The 21280-nt window shown below is 40.9% G+C and overlaps 1 protein-coding gene across 1 annotated transcript in view; it reads right to left on the bottom strand.

Annotated features, from left to right (window-relative positions):
• Positions 1-7487: 7487 nt before the first annotated feature.
• Positions 7488-21280, bottom strand: part of EZH2 (enhancer of zeste 2 polycomb repressive complex 2 subunit) — a 44769-nt gene continuing 30976 nt past the window's right edge. Inside the window, exons 14-21 of the mRNA XM_063452113.1 lie at positions 20828-20868; positions 18933-19058; positions 14965-15143; positions 14010-14105; positions 11759-11840; positions 8586-8666; positions 8160-8244; positions 7488-7807 (exon numbers count right to left, since the gene is read on the bottom strand). Coding sequence (XP_063308183.1) covers positions 7747-7807; positions 8160-8244; positions 8586-8666; positions 11759-11840; positions 14010-14105; positions 14965-15143; positions 18933-19058; positions 20828-20868 — 751 coding nt within the window. The 3' untranslated portion in view covers positions 7488-7746. The remainder of the gene's footprint in view (positions 7808-8159; positions 8245-8585; positions 8667-11758; positions 11841-14009; positions 14106-14964; positions 15144-18932; positions 19059-20827; positions 20869-21280) is intronic.

Genomic DNA, 21280 nt, shown 5'->3' with positions numbered 1-21280 from the left:
AAGACAGGGGCATTTATCAGTGCATTTTTCAATTGTTGGAATGCCTGCTCACACTCCGGGGTCCAGTTTACTTGGCGGGGAAGGTTCTTACGGGTCAGGTCAGTGAGGGGTTTGGCCAGGGCGCTATAATTGGGAACAAACTTCCGGTAATACCCTGCTGTCCCTAGAAACGCTAAAACCTGGGTCTTAGTCCTAGGGGTGGGCCACTGGGCTACAGCCTCTACTTTGGCGGGTTCGGGTTTTTGTTTACCGCACCCTACTCTATGTCCCAGGTATTGTACCTCAGCCATGCCGATACTACACTTGGCCGGCTTCAAGGTCAGACCTGCTTCCCTTATCCTATCTAGTACAGCTCCGATGTGAGCTAAGTGTTCCTGCCACGTATTGCTAAAAATAGCAATATCGTCCAGGTAGGCACATGTATAGTCCTGGAATCCATCTAGGAGTCGATCCACCATCCTTTGGAAGGTGGCTGGGGCGTTTTTCATCCCAAATGGCATGACCTTAAACTGGTACAAGCCAAATGGGGTGACAAAGGCCGACTTCGGGATGGCGTCTGGGGCCAGGGGGATTTGCCAATACCCTTTACACAAGTCAATAGTGGTGAGGTATTGGCCCCTGGCCATTCTGTCCAGTAACTCGTCTATCCGGGGCATCGGATAGGCGTCAGATACAGTCTTCTCGTTCAATCTCCTATAGTCCACGCAGAAGCGGGTCGTACCGTCTCGCTTTGGTACGAGGACTACAGGAGATGCCCAAGGACTGTCTGAGGGTTCAATCACCCCCAGTTGGAGCATTTCGTCGATCTCCTTACGCATGTTTGCCCGTACCGCTTCTGGAATGCGGTATGGCGTCTGGCGCATGGGTAGTTGCCCTGGGGTCTCGACCCGGTGAGTTGCCAGAGGCGTGTATCCAGGTACATTAGAGAACGTGTCGCGTTTCTCTTCCAATAGTTGCTGTACCTCGATCCGCTCCTGTGGGCTCAGCCGATCTCCCAGCGTAACCTCCCCTAAATCTCCGGACAGCTGCCCATCCCCCAGCAAATCGGGGAGGGGTAAGCTGTCAAACTCTTCCGTGTTAGGGGCACAGATGGCGGTTACCTCCTCAGTACGCTCGTGGTAGGGCTTCAGCATGTTCACATGGAGCATGCGTCGCCCCCCAGTCCCTGTGCAGGGGCCGATAATATAGGTGGTATCGCATCTTTGCTCCACCACCTTATATGGGCCCTGCCAGGCGGCCTGTAACTTATCATGTCGGACAGGTTTTAAAATTAGTACCTTCTGCCCGACCTGAAAGCTACGGTCCCTGGCTCCCCGATCATACCATGTACGCTGGCGGGTCTGGGCCTCCTGAAGGTTTTCCCGTACTGTCTTGGTCAACGCTTCTAGGCGGTCCCGAAAGGCCAACACATATGGTAGGATGGGAGTGCCATCTGTGCTCCGGTCTCCCTCCCAATGCTCTCTAATAAGATCCAATGGGCCTCGGACCCTCCTTCCAAACAATAATTCAAACGGGGAGAACCCTGTGGATTCCTGCGGCACCTCCCGGTATGCAAATAGGAGGTGCGGCAGGAATCGTTCCCAGTCCTTGTGGGTCTCTGCGAAGGTTCGGAGCATCTGCTTCAAGGTACCATTGAATCGTTCGCAGAGCCCGTTCGTCTGGGGGTGGTAAGGGGCGCTGATAATAGGCTTAATGCCACAGATCCTCCAGAGGTGTTGGGTGAATTCTGCGGTAAACTGGGTACCCTGATCCGAGATAATCTCCCTGGGTAATCCCATCCGGGAGAATATCCGCATGAGGGCATCCGCGACCGTCTCAGCGTGGATGTTGGTCAGAGCCACTGCTTCTGGATACCTGGTGGCATAATCTACGACCGTTAAAATATACCGTTTTCCTGACGGGCTAACTTTATTGAGGGGGCCTATCAGATCCACCGCTATTCGGCTAAAAGGTTCCTCTATTATGGGTAAGGGGTGAAGTTTAGCCTTCCTGCGATCCCCCCTTTTTCCCACTCTCTGGCAGGTATCGCAAGTCGTGCAATATCTGCGTACTTCCTGGCTAATCCCTGGCCAGAAGAAACTCTGGGTTAGTCTGTACCTGGTGCGACTAACCCCTAGATGTCCGGATAGCGGAATATCATGCGCTATCCGGAGTAATTCAGCCCGGTACCGCTGTGGTACCACTAATTGTCTCCTCGCTATCGGGTCTAACCCCGTAATCTGTTTGGTTGTTTCCCTGTATAAAAGTTGTTTATCCCAGATAAACTTCTCTCCCTCCGCCCCGGGGGAACCCGTGCCAACCTTGTCCCTATACACCTGAAGCGTGGGGTCTGTTGCGACTTCAGCTACAAATTCATTAGGTGGAGCCCAGGGGACACATTCTAGAGGGGGGGTAGGGTTGCTTACCTGGACCTCCGGCAGTGTGTTGTGGTCCTGGGTGCGGGCCTGTTGTCGGGTGACTACAGGGTTGACCTCTCCTGTGGTGGGTGACTGGGGCTCAAAAGCAGAAGTGAGCCTCCCCAGATCGTTCCCCAATAAAACCTCCGCCGGTAAATGTGGCATCAACCCCACCTCCACTTCCCCTGCCCCCGCTCCCCAATGTAAATGTACCCTTGCTGTAGGTAGCCGGTACACTGCTCCCCCAGCTACCCGGACGGCAACAGTTTTGTTTAGTTTTGCCTGATCTGAAATCAGGTGGCTCTGTACCAAAGTGATGGTGGCTCCCGAATCTCGTAATCCCCGGACTGCTGTACCATTCAGATATACCGTCTGTCGATGGTGCCGTAGATTATCCACATTGGCCTGGACCGGATCTGCCTCGTGCAGTACCTCCCATTGTTCCACAGTAGTAATGGGGACTGCGGAACCATATGGGGTGGTGACTAGGTCCTGGTAGTGGTGGGCTGCGGCCGCCCTGGGTGGAGGTGGGCCTGGACGAATCCAGGTGGAACGGTCCCGTAGCTGTGGGCATTCCCTTTTATAATGTCCCCACTTCTGGCAGTGATGACAGGGGCCAGCGGTGGGTTGTCGGAACCGGGGCTGTGCAGCGGGTGGTGGAGGTGGTGGTAGCGGTCTCGGTGGAGCTGGGGTGTAGTTGTTTCCCCCGAATGTTTTAAAGGTTGCTTTTGGAGCTGCAGGTTTTTGTGACCTGCGTGCATCCAGGTAGTCATCCGCTTTCCTAGCCGCCTCGGTAAGGGAAGTAGGGTTTCTGTCCCTTACCCATTCCTGGACCTCATTGGTTACTCCCTCATAGAACTGCTCCATCAGCAACATTTGTATTACATCCTCCATAGAACGTGCCTTGTTAGCTTGCACCCACCCGAGCGCTGCCCCCTGTAATCGGCATGCCCACTCTGCGTGCGAGTCCTTCTCTGTTTTCTTTAGATCCCGGAACCTCCGCCGGTATGCCTCGGGTGTTATAGCATACCTGGCGAGTATAATTTCTTTCACTTTACTGTAATTCCTTATTTCGTCATTAGGTACAGTCCGATATGCCTCTGCTGCCCTCCCGGTTAACCTTCCGGCCAAAATAGGTACCCAGTCCTCTGCGTTAATTTTATGCAGTGCACACAGTCTTTCAAAGTCTTGCAGGAAAGCGTCTATATCTTCCTCTGCCTCCACATATGTTTTAAAAGCCTGGTATGGTATTTTAGGCTTACCTTCCTGTGGCACATTAATTGCAGAGCTTTGTTCTGGTGCCTGTGTCCTTAGGATGAATTCTTGTACCTCGGCCATTGTCCTGGTAACAATTTCTGTTGGGGGGTTTTCCCCATAAAAGGATAGCCTGAACTGAACCTGCCTCTGGAATTCCGATCCTTGTGGTGTTCCTCCCGGCTCCCTCTGTGCCGGAACTGAATCGCCCTCCATTCTGTACTCTGCCATGAGTTCTGTAACAAGTACTGCTTTCTTCTTATTGCTGGCTTGTATACCCCTTGCCTCTAGGAGGTCCTTTAGCGTGGAGCGTTTTAGCGCAGAAAAATCAATCTCCATCCGTACTCCATTTACGCTTGTTCCTCTGTGAGTTTGGATCCCACCGCTGCCACCAATGTAGCGGAGAGCCGATCTTGCACAGCTATTCTCCACTAGAGATTCCAGTGAGGCTCAGGAACAAGGTGATGTTAAGTCCATAGGCAAGGTTTCCAGCAGGTAAAGTAATACAGCAGTATCCCCATCGCAATCCCAATAACTGGACGACACACAGTTTCAGGAGTAGACTGACAAGCTTTATTCCACAGTTCCTTATAAAGCCCTCTCCCATGCAAGGGAGGAGGTTCTAACACTTAAGACATTATCCAATCTCTAAGTAGTAACCTCCCACAGATCTCCTCCCCTCCTCTAGCATCATAATCCCCTTATTGTGTACACAGTTTTCCCCGAGTTTTGGATGTACCCTAAATACTTGGGGTACATCCACAAATCCAACATCCCCAGATAGCTCTATTCTGGGGGACCAACATACTTAAAAATTAGCCCATTCGGATGAATGGTTCGTGAGATATGGGGTTCCAAAGATTTGACCGACCGCATGGGTAAAGTATCCGAAAACAGTTCCATGCATTTTGGCCCTGCGGTCGGTCACAAACAAGGGAATGAAAACAGGCGAATTGCCTGTGTTATAGAGCCTGGAGAGGGTTTGAATGAATTCCCTTGTTTATGGGGCTCTTTCTACCGAACGGCGGGTCATTCGGTAGTTTCCATACGAATTTCTGGAAGTATGGAGGTCTCAGCGGTGTTTGCCTAGTCAAGTGTCCGATTTTAGTTCCAGACACTCGACGGCAAAACACCGCTGTTCGGTAGTTTAAGATGGCCGCCGCCACGTGTTTGTTTCCCGAATGGCGGCCACCCAGAGGACAAAGACCACACTGCACTGATTGCCAATTACCTGTTTGCAACATTGTTGCAAACGGTAATTGGAGGCACACTCATTCCTGGGTGGTCTGGTTGTTCGGTAGTTTCATTCCCTTGTTTTAGTTGAATGATTCTACCGAACAACTAGAGGAATACAATTCTTTACATACATTTAACTGTCATTATACCCGGATACCATGCTTTCTATACATGTACATACACATTAAACCAGCCATATGACCAAATACACTTATTCTCATACATGTCGTGGGACAGCCCGGTACCAATCCGCTACAGTCTCAACCTTTTTACATATAAGGCAGCCTTCCTGGCAAGACCTCTATCCTCCTTGGACATATTGCTCTGCACTAGTGGGGTTTTTTTTTTTTAGCAGAATTCCTCTGGATTGTAAGCTTGTTTCAAGCAGAGTTATCTTTAGTACTGGTTTCGGTTTAGCAGTCTGTGCAGAGACCGTACATTTCCCTTTAAACCACAGTGGTTATTTCCATATATCCACAGGGTTTTCTTTTTCTACAAGAGATTCACCGATTACCACTGCAGGGTCAGCAGTGAAGAGATTCTGAGCTATCCAGGTATAAATAAATAAACAGTTAACATTTCCATGTTGCCTTGAAAAAAATGGCTTATACTACTTTTACAGTATCTGTAAGCTTTTCCTTTTTCACATGTCAATGTTGTGGTTTTTTTTTCCCCTTCGCTTTTTTAATGTGAATTCAATCTCAATATGTATAAATTCCTGCATAAACTTTTCTTTATTTTACATTTTCCCCAGAAGATATGTTCCAGAATGCAATTGTATATGCAAAGTGTATATAGCGGTACACTTTTTTCATTCTAGTGTTGAACTCCATAGCCATCAATAGTTGGTTTGCAGCACTCATCAGCTGCTGTACAATAGATTGTTTTTATTACTTCCTATAGTTTTGCGTAGTGGATTGAATTCAGTTTGATTCTTTGTTTTCTGGGGGCTTACAGATTTATAAAATCATAAACTTACACTTCAACACAGGCACGCTTTGGTTGTATTAGCACAACATGTCTAAGTTTATACTAACATTTTTCAAGCTATATCCCTCTCCCAGGGGATATACAGACATACACTATAGAAGCAAACACCTAGCCATGCAGTCTTCATTTACAAACATTTGTGAAATAAATGGGTCACTCTGAAGAGCTCAATGAATTTAAGTGTGGTACTGTGATAGGATGCATCTTTGCAATTAGAGTTTGTGAAATTTCAACCCTGCTAAAATTCCACGGTCAACTGTTAATGGCATTATTGAAAAGTGGAAGCATTTAGGAACAGCAGCAATTCAGCCGTGAAGAGGAAGACGATGTCAAGTCACAGCGTGGTGTCACAGAGTGGTGAGGTGCATACTGCGTAAAAGTTTTCAATGTTCTGCTGATTCCATAGCTGAAAAGTTTAAATGTTCCACTGGCATTAATATCAGCACACTAAAAATTGTGCAGCGGGAGCTTCATGGAATGAGTTTCCATTGCTGAGCTGCTACATGCAAGCCTTTCATCACCAAGTACAATGCCAAGCGTAGGATCAAGTGGATTGATGTAAAGCATGCTGCCACTGGGCTCTGGAGTAGTGGGAACCTGTTCTATGGAGTGATGAATTAGGCTTCTCTTTAGCCATCTTTTCTGTTCATTTTGTTAAATTTAGAGTTACATAATAACAGTAATATTCCCAACCCATTCCTCAAGTACCCCCTTACTAGTCCAGGATTTAGGAATTACCAAGTTGTGGCTAAGGTGTTTTTAGAACAACAAAAAACTTTAGACAGAGTAATTCCTAAATCCTGGACTGGTAGACACTACTTGAGGACTGGGTTAGGAACCCCTGCTCTAGTTAATTACTTTGTTGCAGTAGAATTATGAAGAAATCTGTACAAGGACAAAACTAGCTGGAACTAGGACAGGATTTGTGTATTTGTTGACTCTACAGTGGACCTTTTTCAGATGCTGAAAGAAACTCCCGTTTCTGATCAGATTTTAAGCTTTGTAGATAAGCCACTGATATTCAATGTTGGCCTTGGCAGCAAAATACGTCCACAAGGCTTCTTTTCGTTTGGTGCTCTTTTATGTTTGCCAGTTTAAACTGCAATATTGAATATTTATACACTATGCTATAAGATTTATTGTTCTATTTAAAGAAAAAACTCAAAACACCCAACCAATACAGTCTTCTGTAGTGATGATGGTGCCAAAGTGACCTGGTACGCTCCACGAGTAATTTGTAAAACCACTTATGAATGGTTTAACAACTTACCTGGGTCCCCTGGGCACCTTTGCTGCATACACGTTCTCCTGCACCAGAAGCCCAACATCTTCACTGAGTTAAGCAGGGCCATGCACATCAGCTGAGCGAGCTATGGCGCCTGACAGAATCAAGTAAGCAGTTAACCTGTTTTTAAATGATTTGAGACATTACTCTTGGTGGGCACCAGAATCACCCTGGCATTATAACCACTACAGTGGGCTTGTAGAGTTCTGCTAAGATGATCAAAGTCTAAATATAACAAAGAATTGTGTCAGTACATACATTAGAATAACGGAACATATATGTATGGAACACACTTGTATATTAAATTAAAATAAAATAAAAATACAGAAGTTCAAGTATATTTTATTTGAGGTTGGAAATGTATCACAATACATTATTGCCAAAGATTCATCGGTACAAAACATTTTGCAACCGGCAGATAAGAATAACTGTTTTTATCATGACTATAAATTACTTTTACAGTACTTGGTATATTCAGAACTTCAACTTGCATTTTTTTTTCTTTGTATCTAAAAATTCAGTCATCAGTATTAGAAATTCCTGAAGTAGATAAGGCATGGTTTTATATAGAGGAGGTAGCTGGAATCAGGGGATTTCCATTTCTCTCTCAATTCCGACATATTTCAGAGCATCAGCCTGGCTGTATCTGTGGGGAGAAAAAAAAAAAATACACAATGAAAATTGCTTTTTATCGAACGGTCAAAACTTATAGAACACACACAACCAAAAACTAAACAATAAATAAAAAGGTATAGGATTTCTATGGTCCATTTAAGATTTGTCCCTATAGAAAAAAAAATGCTCTAAAACCACGCTTCAGTGATGTAAGGAAATAGTAGAGACTATGTGCATTACAAATGCGTTGGAAAACTTGTGCGCCGGAAGCATTTTGAAAATCTGAGATCAACATTTTTTTTTTTTTTTTTAATAAACTGAAACTCTGTCCACACTTTATGAAACATTGAAGCTATAACATGATAGGAACCAAATGAACATACCTGTAATCAAAGAAGAGTTCTTCTCCTGTCTGAATGGCCCGCTTAGCAAAAATCCCTATTCTGTGATCCCCATTAACCATCATTACTGAAAGAAAAGAAAAACCCACTTAATATAGCATTGGAACACACTGCCTAAAGATTGTGTGAAATTATACAATTTCAGTACATTTCTAGTATATGTGATGCTGCATGTGCTGGATCTCATGTGGGTTACAATGGTTCAATTGTAAAATAATCACATTTTCATTCATTTGCAATATTTAAAAGGTATACAGACCACTACATGCAAAAGTAGTATTTTGTGATAACATTCCAATTAGCAATCTGCCTGCATATTTGATGTATAAATGGTGAAATGACAATATTTGCATATAGACACATAGTACGCTCTGCCAAAACCAAGTAACCATCAACATATCATCTTACCTTTTGCATAGCAGTTAGGATTCACAGAATGGTTTGCAAAACGAATTTTGTTGCCTTTGCGTGTTGCATCAACTACAAAGTCTAGAAGAAAGAAAAATAAAATAAATACACTTCTGGTAATAAATCTGGCTTTTACAAATAGAAATATTGTGATCGGCAATAGCTGTAAGATGTCACTTTGTAGTGATTATGGTGCTTAGAGTGCTCTTTAAATCTTTTGTCCTGAATGCCCGTTGTAGAGGGTATAGTGCCAGTAGTCTGTTTTTGAATGACTTAACACTTACCTGGGTTAACAAGTAGCCCTCTGCTTGGCACCTCTTTAAAGATATTGCTAAAGTAAAAGTTACCCGTCTGTCTGGGCAACTTTGGACAGAATTGGACAGATGGACATCAGTCCATCCTTGCAAGCGCGCTGTCTTGGCGTCATACTTGACTCTGGTCTCACCTTTGAGCCTCACATCCAGCATGTTGCCAAATCCTGTAGATTCCATCTTAAAAACATAGCCCGCATCCGCCCCTTTCTTGCACCAGATACTACCAAGGAGCTTGTCCATGCTCTAGTAATTTCCCGCATGGATTATTGTAACCCTCTCCTGATTGGTCTCCCCAATAGCCGTACTGCACCCTTACAGTCCGTAATGAATGCTGCTGCTAGATTGATTTTCCTCTCTAGTCGTTTCTCTCACACCTCACCCCTCTGCCAGTCCTTACATTGGCTTCCTGTATGCTATAGGAGTCAATTCAAGGTACTAACTCACACCTATAAAGCACTGAACAACTCTAGCCCCTCTTATATCTCCTCACAGATCCATAGGTATGTCCCTTCTCGGTCTCTCCGTTCTGCCCGTGACCACCTCCTGTCCGTTGTCCGCACTCGTACAGCCAACTCGCGCTTGCAGGACTTCTCGCGGGCGGCTCCCTTCCTATGGAATAGCCTGCCTACCGCCATCAGACTCTCCCCTAGTCTTGCATCTTTTAAGAAGTGCCTTAAAACCCATCTCTTTAGGAAAGCTTATGGCCTCCAAGACTAACCCTTACCTCACATACCTGTCTCTTGCCCTCTCCTAAAGGGCAGCCCACCTTATTTGATTGTAAATTCCTGTCCTAATGTGTTTTACACCCCACCTCCTATAGAATGTAAGCTCGTTTGAGCAGGGTCCTCTTCAACCTATTGTTCCTGTAAGTTTATTTGTAATTGTCCTATTTATAGTTAAATCCCCCTCTCATAATATTGTAAAGCGCTACGGAATCTGTTGGCGCTATATAAATGGATAACAAACACACGGACACCCGTGAAGAAAAATATATAATAATATATAATAATAAAAAACTTAGCTGATAGGTACACTGCTTCCCAGGGTTATCTCCCAGCTGATAACCGTATAACAGAACTGTATAATTGATGGGCTATTTTGGGTATCTGCTAGTATACCTATAAAGAAGGACAAAACATAGTGCAAATATTGCTACAAAACTAATTTAAAACTTTCGGTGATTAATATGCACTCACATATTCCAGGTAAATTAAGCGTGTTATGGGTGCCTCCCCTTGGTGGAAATGGTTTTTTTTTTGTCTTTTTTGATTGATTTTCCCTCCTCCAGTGATAGCCAATATGGGATCCAGGTCAGCCAAAGATTCCAAAGAAACAGCAACCAAAACGGAATACTCCAAAGGCAATTTATTCACTTACAAGGATTTTAAGAGGGTGTACAAAAATTAAATAAAATAGTAAAAACAAATATAGATAAAAGGTATTGGACCAATACCTTTTATCTATATTTGTTTTTACTATTTTATTTCATTTTTGTACACCCTCTTAAAATCCTTGTAAGTGAATAAATTGCCTTTGGAGTATTCCGTTTTGGTTGCTGTTTCTTTGGAATCTTTGGCTGACCTGGATCCCATATTGGCTATCACTGGAGGAGGGAAAATCAATCAAAAAAGACAAAAAAAAACCCATTTCCACCAAGGGGAGGCACCCATAACACGCTTAATTTACCTGGAATATGTGAGTGCATATTAATCACCGAAAGTTTTAAATTAGTTTTGTAGCAATATTTGCACTATGTTTTGTCCTTCTTTATAGGTATACTAGCAGATACCCAAAATAGCCCATCAATTATACGGCGCTATATAAATGGCAATAATAAATAAATAAATAAATAATTCATTGGCAGCGAATTTTCATCTCACACTCTCACTCGGTGATTTTCAGCCAAAGAAACTGAATAGATTCTAATAATGCTGACGTATGAACCTGTGCTTTAGTGGTATCGATGAGGGTCTGAACTGCAGGCAGCAGATAAGTGTGAAACCATAGTTTATGAATAGTGAGTCAGCACCTGGGGCCATGATAACCACACTGGAACTCTAGTGGTTACAGTGCTAAGAGTCCCTTTTAAAAATCCTTTTCCTATCAAAGTTATCTGTAGAATCAATACTAATGTGTAGGAAATTCACACCTAATCTTCTGGAATTACAAGCTACATACAGTCATTCTTGCTCACACCAACTTCACTGATATTACAGGATTTCATCTTCTACCCCCTATACAGACCCAACATCCATATGATGTGGTTGGCCTAAAGAATATCCTAAGTAAAAAGTGTTCTTCTCCAGTGATGCTACCTGCTCCTCATCGCGTGACATTAACCTGGCAGCTCAAAGACGAGGATCCAATTCAATGTTCCTCCTTGAGGAGCATTGGTGAGTGCAGACACATGGGAGAAGCTCATTGAGATCCATCAAGGATTCTCTTCTCAGAGAATTACCGGCAACAAATCTCTATAACAAGCCATGATGGCAATGAGCATGCACTCGGGACCTCACGTATGCTTGTGTATGAAAGCTGGGAAGTAATAGTCCTAACTTGCATGTCCAGAGTGACTAGGAGAATGGCTTGAAGCTGGGCTTCAAAGTCTAACAATTAAAATAAAATGTTTAGGAGGCACTTAGAAGGTCTACTGTAGGCACTATAACAACTTTAATTAGATGAAGTTATTATAGTGGAGTACAGTGTTCCTTTAATCTGCAGCCTGAATGGTGTTCAGCTTTTAAATAAATAATTATGTCTTAATACTGTGATGATCACAGTAGTAAGTAGAAAGCATGACTAAGAGAACACTTAAAAGGCCATAGCTGTTTTATTAATGTATGTATCCCAGATACTTACCATTGTTCAAGTTGAAGAGGAAGCTGCACATATATTTGTCATACACTTTTCCCCTCCGATCTGCTTCATCCTGAGATATGATCTAAAATACATAAAAATATAGATGGCTTGTTGGGTTTTCGAAATACAGCTTGATACATCAGTAAGAAAGTAATGGATACTCTAGAAAGGCTATTTTGTGTATGACAAATTTCAGAGAGAAAAATTATATCAACAGGAAGCTAGGATTTGAATTGGGGAAAAGAAAAAAAAAAAGATACTTAACAGCCATTATAAAGCGTCTCAAACAACTCCCGTTAGAATATCCTGCGTTGCCTACTTTTAAAAATTATATGCCACCATGGGGGTAATTTTATTTCCTGAGCTGCCACAGTGTCTCAAAGGTGACATATGCCTTCAAGTTTCAATTGGGCATCCAAGGTCCATTCATACCTTTTCCCCCTGTCTTGCTGTTCAGTTTTCATTTTTGATATATGTAAAAAAATAAAAAATAAAAACGCTCTCAGCTCAATAATCCTCTGTAGTGGTTATGGTGCCATCACCTCCCCTTAAAGTGTCCTCTATTTCATTGTCAAAAGGTTTCAGGGGTTTAACACAAACAAACAGAGGGTCACTGGGCACCTGTGCCCGAGACATTCATATGGCATATTACTACTGTGAAAGTGATATAGATTATAGAATTACGGAAATAATTCAGAGGGGAATTCTGTTTAATGTTAATTAGTTTTAAATTATACAGATTTAGCATTTCAAATGTCTTCTACTTTTAGCTTTTTTTCTTTTACATCAGATATTGGTAATCAATGCTTTGAGAATACATTTCCATCCAGAGTTAAATAGAGTACCAAAATCATCTGCTCCCCCCTTCCCCTCTTTTTTATTTTTTTTTATTTCTTCTTATAATGAAACAAATACAATTACATAACATAATTTGAAAATATTGCTATGGAGAGATTAGTCTTTTAATCATCACTACATTTTAGCTTTTGTCTATCACACTACAAAAGACCTCTTCTCCATTCATTATAATGTGAAGGAAAGTGACGACAGTAACAAAAGCATTCATACACTATTCATTTCATAACCTGGACTTCCAGTACTTTTAGCTTTTGTATTGACAACAATATGGTATACAAGGCAAAACTGTAGTTTCCTAATCATCAGCTTTGTGACAATACAGGTACAACTCTTACTCATATCTTTTTAATTACATTCAGATGATGAATCTTGCAATTTTAATGTTAGCATTACATACAGTTTAGAATTTTTTTTAAAACATTCATTACACTTTTACATATATTTAGGTCTCGTGATTTTACGCTTTGTTTGACATGACAGTTTATGCAGTCACCAGGTGTTAAAGACCTGCACGACAGCATAGATGGTCACATGGTTCTGCGTTTAAGCATGACACAAGATTGATTAGCAAGGTGGAGACACCACTAAAATGAGAATACTCAAACAGGCAGAAATAGTGTGCTATAAGAATAAAATTTGGTTATACACTATGTTATTTTTGAATGCACCAAAAAACTAATTTTATGCAAGGAAACGGCCACATCCTTTATTTTAAGCTTAAAAGTATGAGGTTTATCGGTTATCTTTGAATTCGTCACCCCATGACATTTCCTTTATGGCTTGGGAGCTGTATAGACTACATACGTGGGTGTTAAAATAAAATAAATTGTTTCCAATAAAATTCATTCTAATTTTTTTAAAAGGAAAACTCAAGCACAAACCTGTATTCCTAAATCTTACCTCCCTTCAGCGTCACAGATAAGGCATTGCTTTATACAGAGTTGGTCCAATCTATTGCTCCTAGTTCTGGGGACCTGATGCATACGTGCGGTTAGCTCCACACGAGTATCAAATTTCCCCATAGGAAAACATTGAATCAATGCTTTCCTATGGAAGCTGCAGTCACATGACAGACTTTCACTCAGTTACTGCAGCAGGAAGTTCATCCAGTGGCCGTCAGTGTAATTGTTCTGGTGACTATAGTGTCCCTTTAAATTCTAGTATTTAGTGCTCAATTGCTCTGCCCCATCATTCCACCACTTACAATATTGGCTCTAAGCCAATCAGTACCTCCCCATTTACAAAATGGCTTGAGAAACACATAGGTATTTTTCATAATCCGTTTACTGAATGGGGAGCTACAGAAAGGAATAACATTTGTCAAAATTGTATGCATCAAGCAAAAGTTACACAAATTTTTACTAATGGACTAATTGTAACTTTTGCACCTTACCTCTCCACAGTATTCTGAGATAAACTCATTCTTCTGCACAGGGTCTTTGATGAAGATCCCCCAGCCAGCAACATCTGAAGGAGCCAGTAGTAAATGCTATGAAAGTTAAAAACAGAATTTGTAGTCAGTTTTTGAAAGAAGAATGGGTAGATTTCTTAAAGTGCAATGCCAAGAATAAATGCTATAACTGAAAAACCTAAGATATTAAAAATCCATATGTCCTCTCACTGAGGTCAGTAGAATTTTTCCATGGTACTGCACTTTACAGAATCCACCCTGTTTAAAAATGGAAGATTGGCCAAATCGGAAAAGACAAATGTTTGAACTTGTGAGCATGATACGCATAAGCCGCAAAAATAAAATAAAACCAATCACAAAAACTGTACTTCTCCAAAGGCAGGCATTCAATGGGATTAACCGCCCTTTTCTGAACGACAAAATAAAAGTGAAGAGTAACAAATTAATGAGGCCTTTTCTCACATGGTTGCATGTCTCATGATTGTTGTAGAAAGAATGTAGTTGGAAATGGCCTGGCTCACGCTTCTGCACCATTCTTAGTGGCAAGGCAGCCATACCGCACATTCACGTGCATCTATTATCAAAAACTTGACAGGCCTTACCTAGCATTCTGCCCATTTGCCAAATTTTGATGAAATCAGCCTGTGAGATCAAAAGTTATTAAGATGGGGGCACACAATCACTGTAATTGTAACATGTTTTTTTCCCCCATTAGAAAATTAATGGCAAATTATTTTCCACTGTTATATAAACATTTCTGAAACAGAAAGCACTCCATAACAATGGGCATAAAGCATCTAACTTTTTATTTTTAAAATTTAAAAAACTATTTGCATAAATTGCATTTGGAGGTGGGAATACAGATACAAATCACATATCTGATAATTTAATGTTCTATTACAAAGACTAAACATGTGCATGTCTAAATATCACCAACCTTCTTAGATCCACGCTGAATGCTGCAGTTCTTGCATGATACGTTCTTGCTGTCCCAGTGATCAGCAGCACCACAAGTTAGACACAAGTCTGGATCACACTCTCTCACAGCCAAATAACAAGGACACTGCTTAGTGTTGCATTGTGCTTTACAGCGACATCCAGGGAATCTATTTTGGCCTGTAAATAAGATGAGCGCACTGTATTGAAATCAACAATTTAATTTAAAACATTTTTTGCTTTTTATATTTCACAAAGTCAAAAGTGTAATTCTCTGTATGGACACCTGTCTTTCAAATAAAAGATAAAGCTTAATGTCAATTGGTAAAATAACTCAAAGCAAATTATCACACATAACTTTAAGTACACACAACATTATTGCAGAGTGAATTTGTTATTTTATAGAATCTGTTTCCCAGCAGAGAAAGCATGAGGGAACAAAACAATTCAGGGGATGAGAATAAGTTATTTTGGTCTCAATTTCATAATATACCCAGAGCTTTCCCACACCAAAGTTTGACGTCTGCCAAAAAACCAAGTCTGTGGTAGCATCCATCTATTCTTTTGACACTGAACGGGTACCAGTAAAATTAAACTATGTAGAATAATTACTAAAGTGTCTAATGGCCTCAACATAATACTTATGGACACGAACAGGTCGCAAACACAAAGAGGAACAATAATAAAGTGAAGAACACCACCTTTGAAAAAAAATAATTAATATGCAGTTATTAGGACTGTGCAATCCTTAAGAAGAAAAAACAAAACAAAAAAAAAAACGAGGGCCAACAAGTCAAAAGTTAAGAAATCCTACTGTTCCAGAAGAACCACTATTTACCAGGATAACAAATACAAATCCAATTAAGTAGTAGGCTCAAAAGCAGCATTGCAGCACGAGGCACAAAATACCACAAGTTCAATAGGTTTCTGCGATAATGTCTGGATACTGAACCAGGTTGTACCAAAGAGCAGCAAAATATACAAAATATGACCCTTTAAAAAGGTACTCACAGGTAACAGTCTTGCAAAGCTGGAGCAAGCACTTAACCTTAGATCATGTCAAAGAGATTCTGAAGGTGGGGATGACTAACAATTTCAGGGAAGAAAAACATCCACAGTTTGGCAGTGGAAATTATTTCCAGAGTCAAATACTAGGTCCTCAGCAGCCATCAGGAGCAGTGAGGCATATTCCTGACAAATACTGGCTACAATCCAAAGTAAATAGAAAAACTAGTTCCCAAGCTCATGCATCTATAAGGACCCACCTGGAGTCCAGCTCTTTTTTTGGAGCAGAGAATACAAAGAATAGGCCATTAGGGCTATCTCAAGGAGAACCCACCACTGAATAAGCAAGGAGAAGATCTATTTCCCTGTGTGGTACAGCTAGTGACTAAAGCAGTTCACTTTCCAAATATCTGTACCAGTAATGTAAACTCCCAAACGCTATAAAATTCTGGATTTCTTTTGAGATCTCCCAGAAGAACATGATGCCCTTCCTTGATGGTTGCCATAGACAATCACCATGATGCTGTCCAACTGAAAGCAGGCATAAGGCATCTTTTGGATGACACTTTGCTGGGAGACATTCAATGGAAACCTCACCGCCCAAGGTAACTAAAACTGTAGAGAGCTTTGCAACTCCCAGACAGCACACAACCGGTCAGGCTAGCATATGGGCAATTAACCACGATGATCTCCTGAAAGAAGATCCCTGGGACACAGATTAATCCTCAACTTAAGGGAGTCTCGCACAAACAGATCCATATGTAGTGTCTGCAATAGATCCTTGGAATTCCCATACTATTGGCAGAAACAGGATTATAGAAATGGGGACAAATTTAACGGGCCACAATAAGGCCCAGAACCTAAATACAATCCACCCCTGAAAGAAAAGGCAGAGCATGAAACAGAGTTAGCAGAGCAGAACTTTATCAGCTTAATTGCCCAAAAAGGACTCCAGCAATGATCTCTCGTGCAATGCATGAGTAAACTCTTGGGAATCCTGAACGGCTAGGTTGTAAGAGATTCATCCAGGAGTGGGACGACGCTTGCCAATCTGTAATTTATAACACTTACCCAACGTGCATGACTAAAGCAACAGTACATGGTCAGCCTCTATAAATTTAATTATAATGTCATTGCAGTCAAAGGGCTGGACATAAAGACAATGGGGCAAAGTACATTCCCAAGACTGAAAGACGCCTGAGTTTTTTGTTGTTGTAATCTGTGAGGTTCTTTAGTGATTTACAATCAGCCAAAGAAAGATAAGCCCCTGCCCCCCCAATCTACCTTCAAGTCAGTGTCCAAAACAGTCAGAGTTTCATCACTGAGAGACGGCGGAGACCTAATGCGCGGCAATGCCGCGCACGCGCATTAGACCTCCCAATAGGAAAGCATTAAAAGATGCATTCAATGCTTTCCTATGGGGAGTTCAGCGACGATGGAGGTCCTCACATGGCGTGAGGACGTCCAGCAACGCTATAGCACAGAAAATCTGTGATATAAACCAGGAAGTGCCCTCTAGTGGCTGTCTAGCAGACAGCCACTAGAGGAGGAGTTAACCCTGCAATGTAAATATTGCAGTTTATGAAAACTGCAATATTTACAGTTGCAGGGTTAAGGGTAGTGGGAGTTGTCACCCAGAACACTCCAATGAGCAGAAGTGGTCTGGTTGCCTGGAGTGTCCCTTGGTCTGGTTGACTGGGCAGAACATGAGTAAGACTCTTGGAAGTGGTATTGTCAAAGCTAAGCGGGTAGCAGTCTCCTTGTCAAATAGGGGTGAGCTAGCATTTTTATCAGCTCCCCCCCCCCCCCCCCCCCAAAAGGTATACGTTATCCAGATCAATCGCATCCTTAACATACCTGGAAAGTCATCCCAAACCTTCTAAACAGGTCAGGCAAATTTAAATAAAATAAACAGAAGTAAAAAGAACTATAAACCCAAATGTGGAGTAGGTATTAACCCTTGAGTTAAGAGTGATAATAGGAGCAACAGTGGCAGAAGAAAGGCAATTAAACTGGAACTTTACAGGTATTCCTCCCCATCTTAATTAAGGGAAAAAGGCAACCTTGAGGATTCATCTGCAGACAGTAAGCAAGCAGAAGTTTCTTCCCAGCTTGTTGGCTGTGAAACCTATGAGGAAGTAGATGCAGTCAGTTTCACAAGCTTCACCACACCTCAAATAACTGAAATGGCCACATGGTAATTTTAGGGTGGCGGTGTCCCTACCATTCATTCACATGACTGTGCCCCTGTGCACAAAATAGAGTCAAAGAAGACATGGTTTGCCAAGTTTGGACTGGAGGAACTCGAGAGAGACCTGACTAATTCCACTAAACACTTTTGGGATGATTTGAAAGCAGATTCTAAAGCAGACATTCTTGTCTAACAATAGAGGCTGACCTCACAAATGCTCTTCTGGCTGCATGGGCACAAATTTTCAGATACAATCCAAAAACTTGTGAAAAGCCTTCCAAGAAGAATTGTGCCTGTTGCACGGCCAAGGAGAAGTCCAACTACATCTTATTGCACATGGGTTTGGAATGTGATGTCCAACAAGTGCATATTGGGGCCATGTCATGTGTAAACATACTTTAAACCATATAGTGTATATAGATATATGCATATACAGAGGCTATTTACAGTCAACCTTTAAAAACATTTAGTAGAATATATCTGCTTAGATCAACACATACAAGTAGATGGACAGACAAAATAATATGCAATTCAAAAAGTCAGGGTGAGATAAATAAAAACATCAATAGAAAAACAAAAATGTTTAAGTGTTGGCAGAAAAGTTTACAAACTACATTACTCATAGGATTGGTCCAGCTCTGCATTGTTCTGTTTTTTTTTTGTATTTTAGGAGCTATGATTTTTAAGTGTTACTTAACCCACATTCTAAACTTTAATTTTACAGGATTGCCAATTAGATCAACGCTTGCCAATCTGTAATTCATAACACTTACACTCAGAGCTGCACTGACAGAACTTCTCACAGAAGTTCTGAGCAATGACACAAGGACAAGAGCTGTCACAAGGCTGGCGAGGGTGATCGCATGGCTGGTAATTGTAAACATGGTTGGAGGAGCCATCTGAAAATGAGAAAAAAAAAAAAGGAAAAAAAAAGGAAAAGAAAAAAAGTTTTTAAAAGGTGAGAGAACTGATAAAATAAATAATGGAGGTCTTACTGGAATATACATTAGATAAAATGTACAGTTACGACATTAGTGGGAGAAACCAATTGTATTTCATCAATACAATTATTAATGGAATACAATTTCGCAAATTAAAGAATATGGGAAAAGGGTCATAAAAACAATTATATAGGACAAGACTGTACTGCTTAAGTTCTCTCAAGTAAAGGATTAAAAATGCTAATAAACATGTTCACTCCATAATATTTTTTCTTGTATCATAAGCCCTAAAATACAGCTAACAGCTAGGATCTACCTTCTCTGCCAGCCTTTAAAAAAAAAAAAAAAAAAAAAAAAAAAAAACTGACATTATGCACAAAACATGTCCAGCAAATTTCACTGTAAATTTGCAGTCTCAGACAATTATAGAATTTTGCAATGGAGGTTTCTTGATTTAGCAGAGATTTGGATGCACTTTACCAAAACATGTGACATTTTATATTAAAAAGGGCTAGTGGAATAATGAGTCACTATGAGTATATAATCATTTAATAGCTTTTGCTGAAGTCTGCATAAGCACTTGCAGGATAACGTTTAGAGGAGTGTGAGCTCCAAATTAAGAAATAATCAAAATCCACACTAAAATTAGGTAATCTGTACAGTATTAGCTTTTGATGTATAAAATGTTGATGATGGGCTATGAGAAAAAAAAACAAAAAACTCAACAATGTGCAGAAAGAAGAAAACATAATTCAAAGTCAAATCGGACTAGTCAACTTCCTGTTCATCACTCTCCAACCGTACACCACTGATTTTGTATCCAATTTTAAAGGGACACTAGAGAATTAGGAATACAAACAGACCTGTATTCCTAATGCTATAGTGCTCCCGCCCCTAGTTAAAAATCCCATCCACCATTTTCCACAAAAATTAAGAAAATGAGAAATGTGTACTTGCCTTTTTCCAGCAACAAGACTCATTTGTCATTTTTCACTGGTACGGTTACATCTTCAAGGAGGTATTGCCTGCTCCAACATGGTCCAATCAAATGCTCCTCATAGAAAAGCATGGGGACCTTATGTGCATTTAATTCAAATCTTTCCTATGGGCTTCCATGTCATGAAACCGAAATTCTATTCAGTCAGTGCAGTGGAAGCATATGAAATAATAGTCAGTATGACAGCAACTAGAGGTGGATTAAGCTGCAATGTTTTACATTGCTGGGTTAAAAGGACAGGGCCACTGCAACCAGACTACCTCATTTAGATGAAGTGGTCTGGGTGACTATAGTAATCCTTTAACTCAAAATACACATTTATAACCAGAGCTGGACATATAATAGGAGCTTTAAAAACAAATATAATATATATAAAAAATAATTTATTGATGTGCTCAGTCCCATTTACTCAAAGGTAACTGTCTTTAAGGTATTGTGATCTTTTAACAACAACTTGCCTATTGGTCAAATATTTGGTTTTAAAAAGCCCTCCATGTTAATTCAGTGTGTGATCTCTATTCACAGCAGTACAATGAAAAGGTTGGTACCACATGTGCAATAGGAGCCATATTAACACTACCCCTTGAACATTTTGTTCCGGATAGAATTTAACCTATTCTCTTTGTAGTTCTAAAAATAAACGTACATGTGTACACTATCACTTACATGCACAAAATTCAAAGCAACCATAAAAAAAGCAAAGTGAAAAGCAAAAACAGGAGAGACGCACCTTTTTTCAGCTGGATTTTTCTGCAATGCGCAGCCCATAACCTATGAAGACATTAAAGTATTAATCTTTAGTTGACAAACATTGTATAGGAAAAACAAGATTTCTTTATACTTTTAAAACTATACATTTACTTTAAAAAGGTAATTTGTATTGTGTAAAAATAGTGCAATTAAAACAAACTACCCAATGCCGTAGCTGAAAATTAAACTTTCCTATTGTCAGATTGTAGTCTTAAATTTAAAGGATTATTTGCCAAAATGAGAATTATTCGGAAAGCGCATTTCAAATCTTCGCATAACTCGCTTTTCCATTTCAGCCATTTTGACCTTAAGAGGGAAAATCTAGGCATCATGCCAATTTTAGCTTAATAAAGTAGTTTTTGTACAGAGATCATGACCCTACATGATTCCTTTAAATTTGAGCATCCCTTTAAATTTAAAATTCACTTTGCAT

This window comes from Pelobates fuscus, chromosome 4, assembly GCF_036172605.1.
Source record: "Pelobates fuscus isolate aPelFus1 chromosome 4, aPelFus1.pri, whole genome shotgun sequence".
NCBI classification, from domain to species: domain Eukaryota; kingdom Metazoa; phylum Chordata; class Amphibia; order Anura; family Pelobatidae; genus Pelobates; species Pelobates fuscus.
Note: the sequence above shows the minus strand (reverse complement) of the source record. Positions and strands in the feature narration are given on the sequence as shown.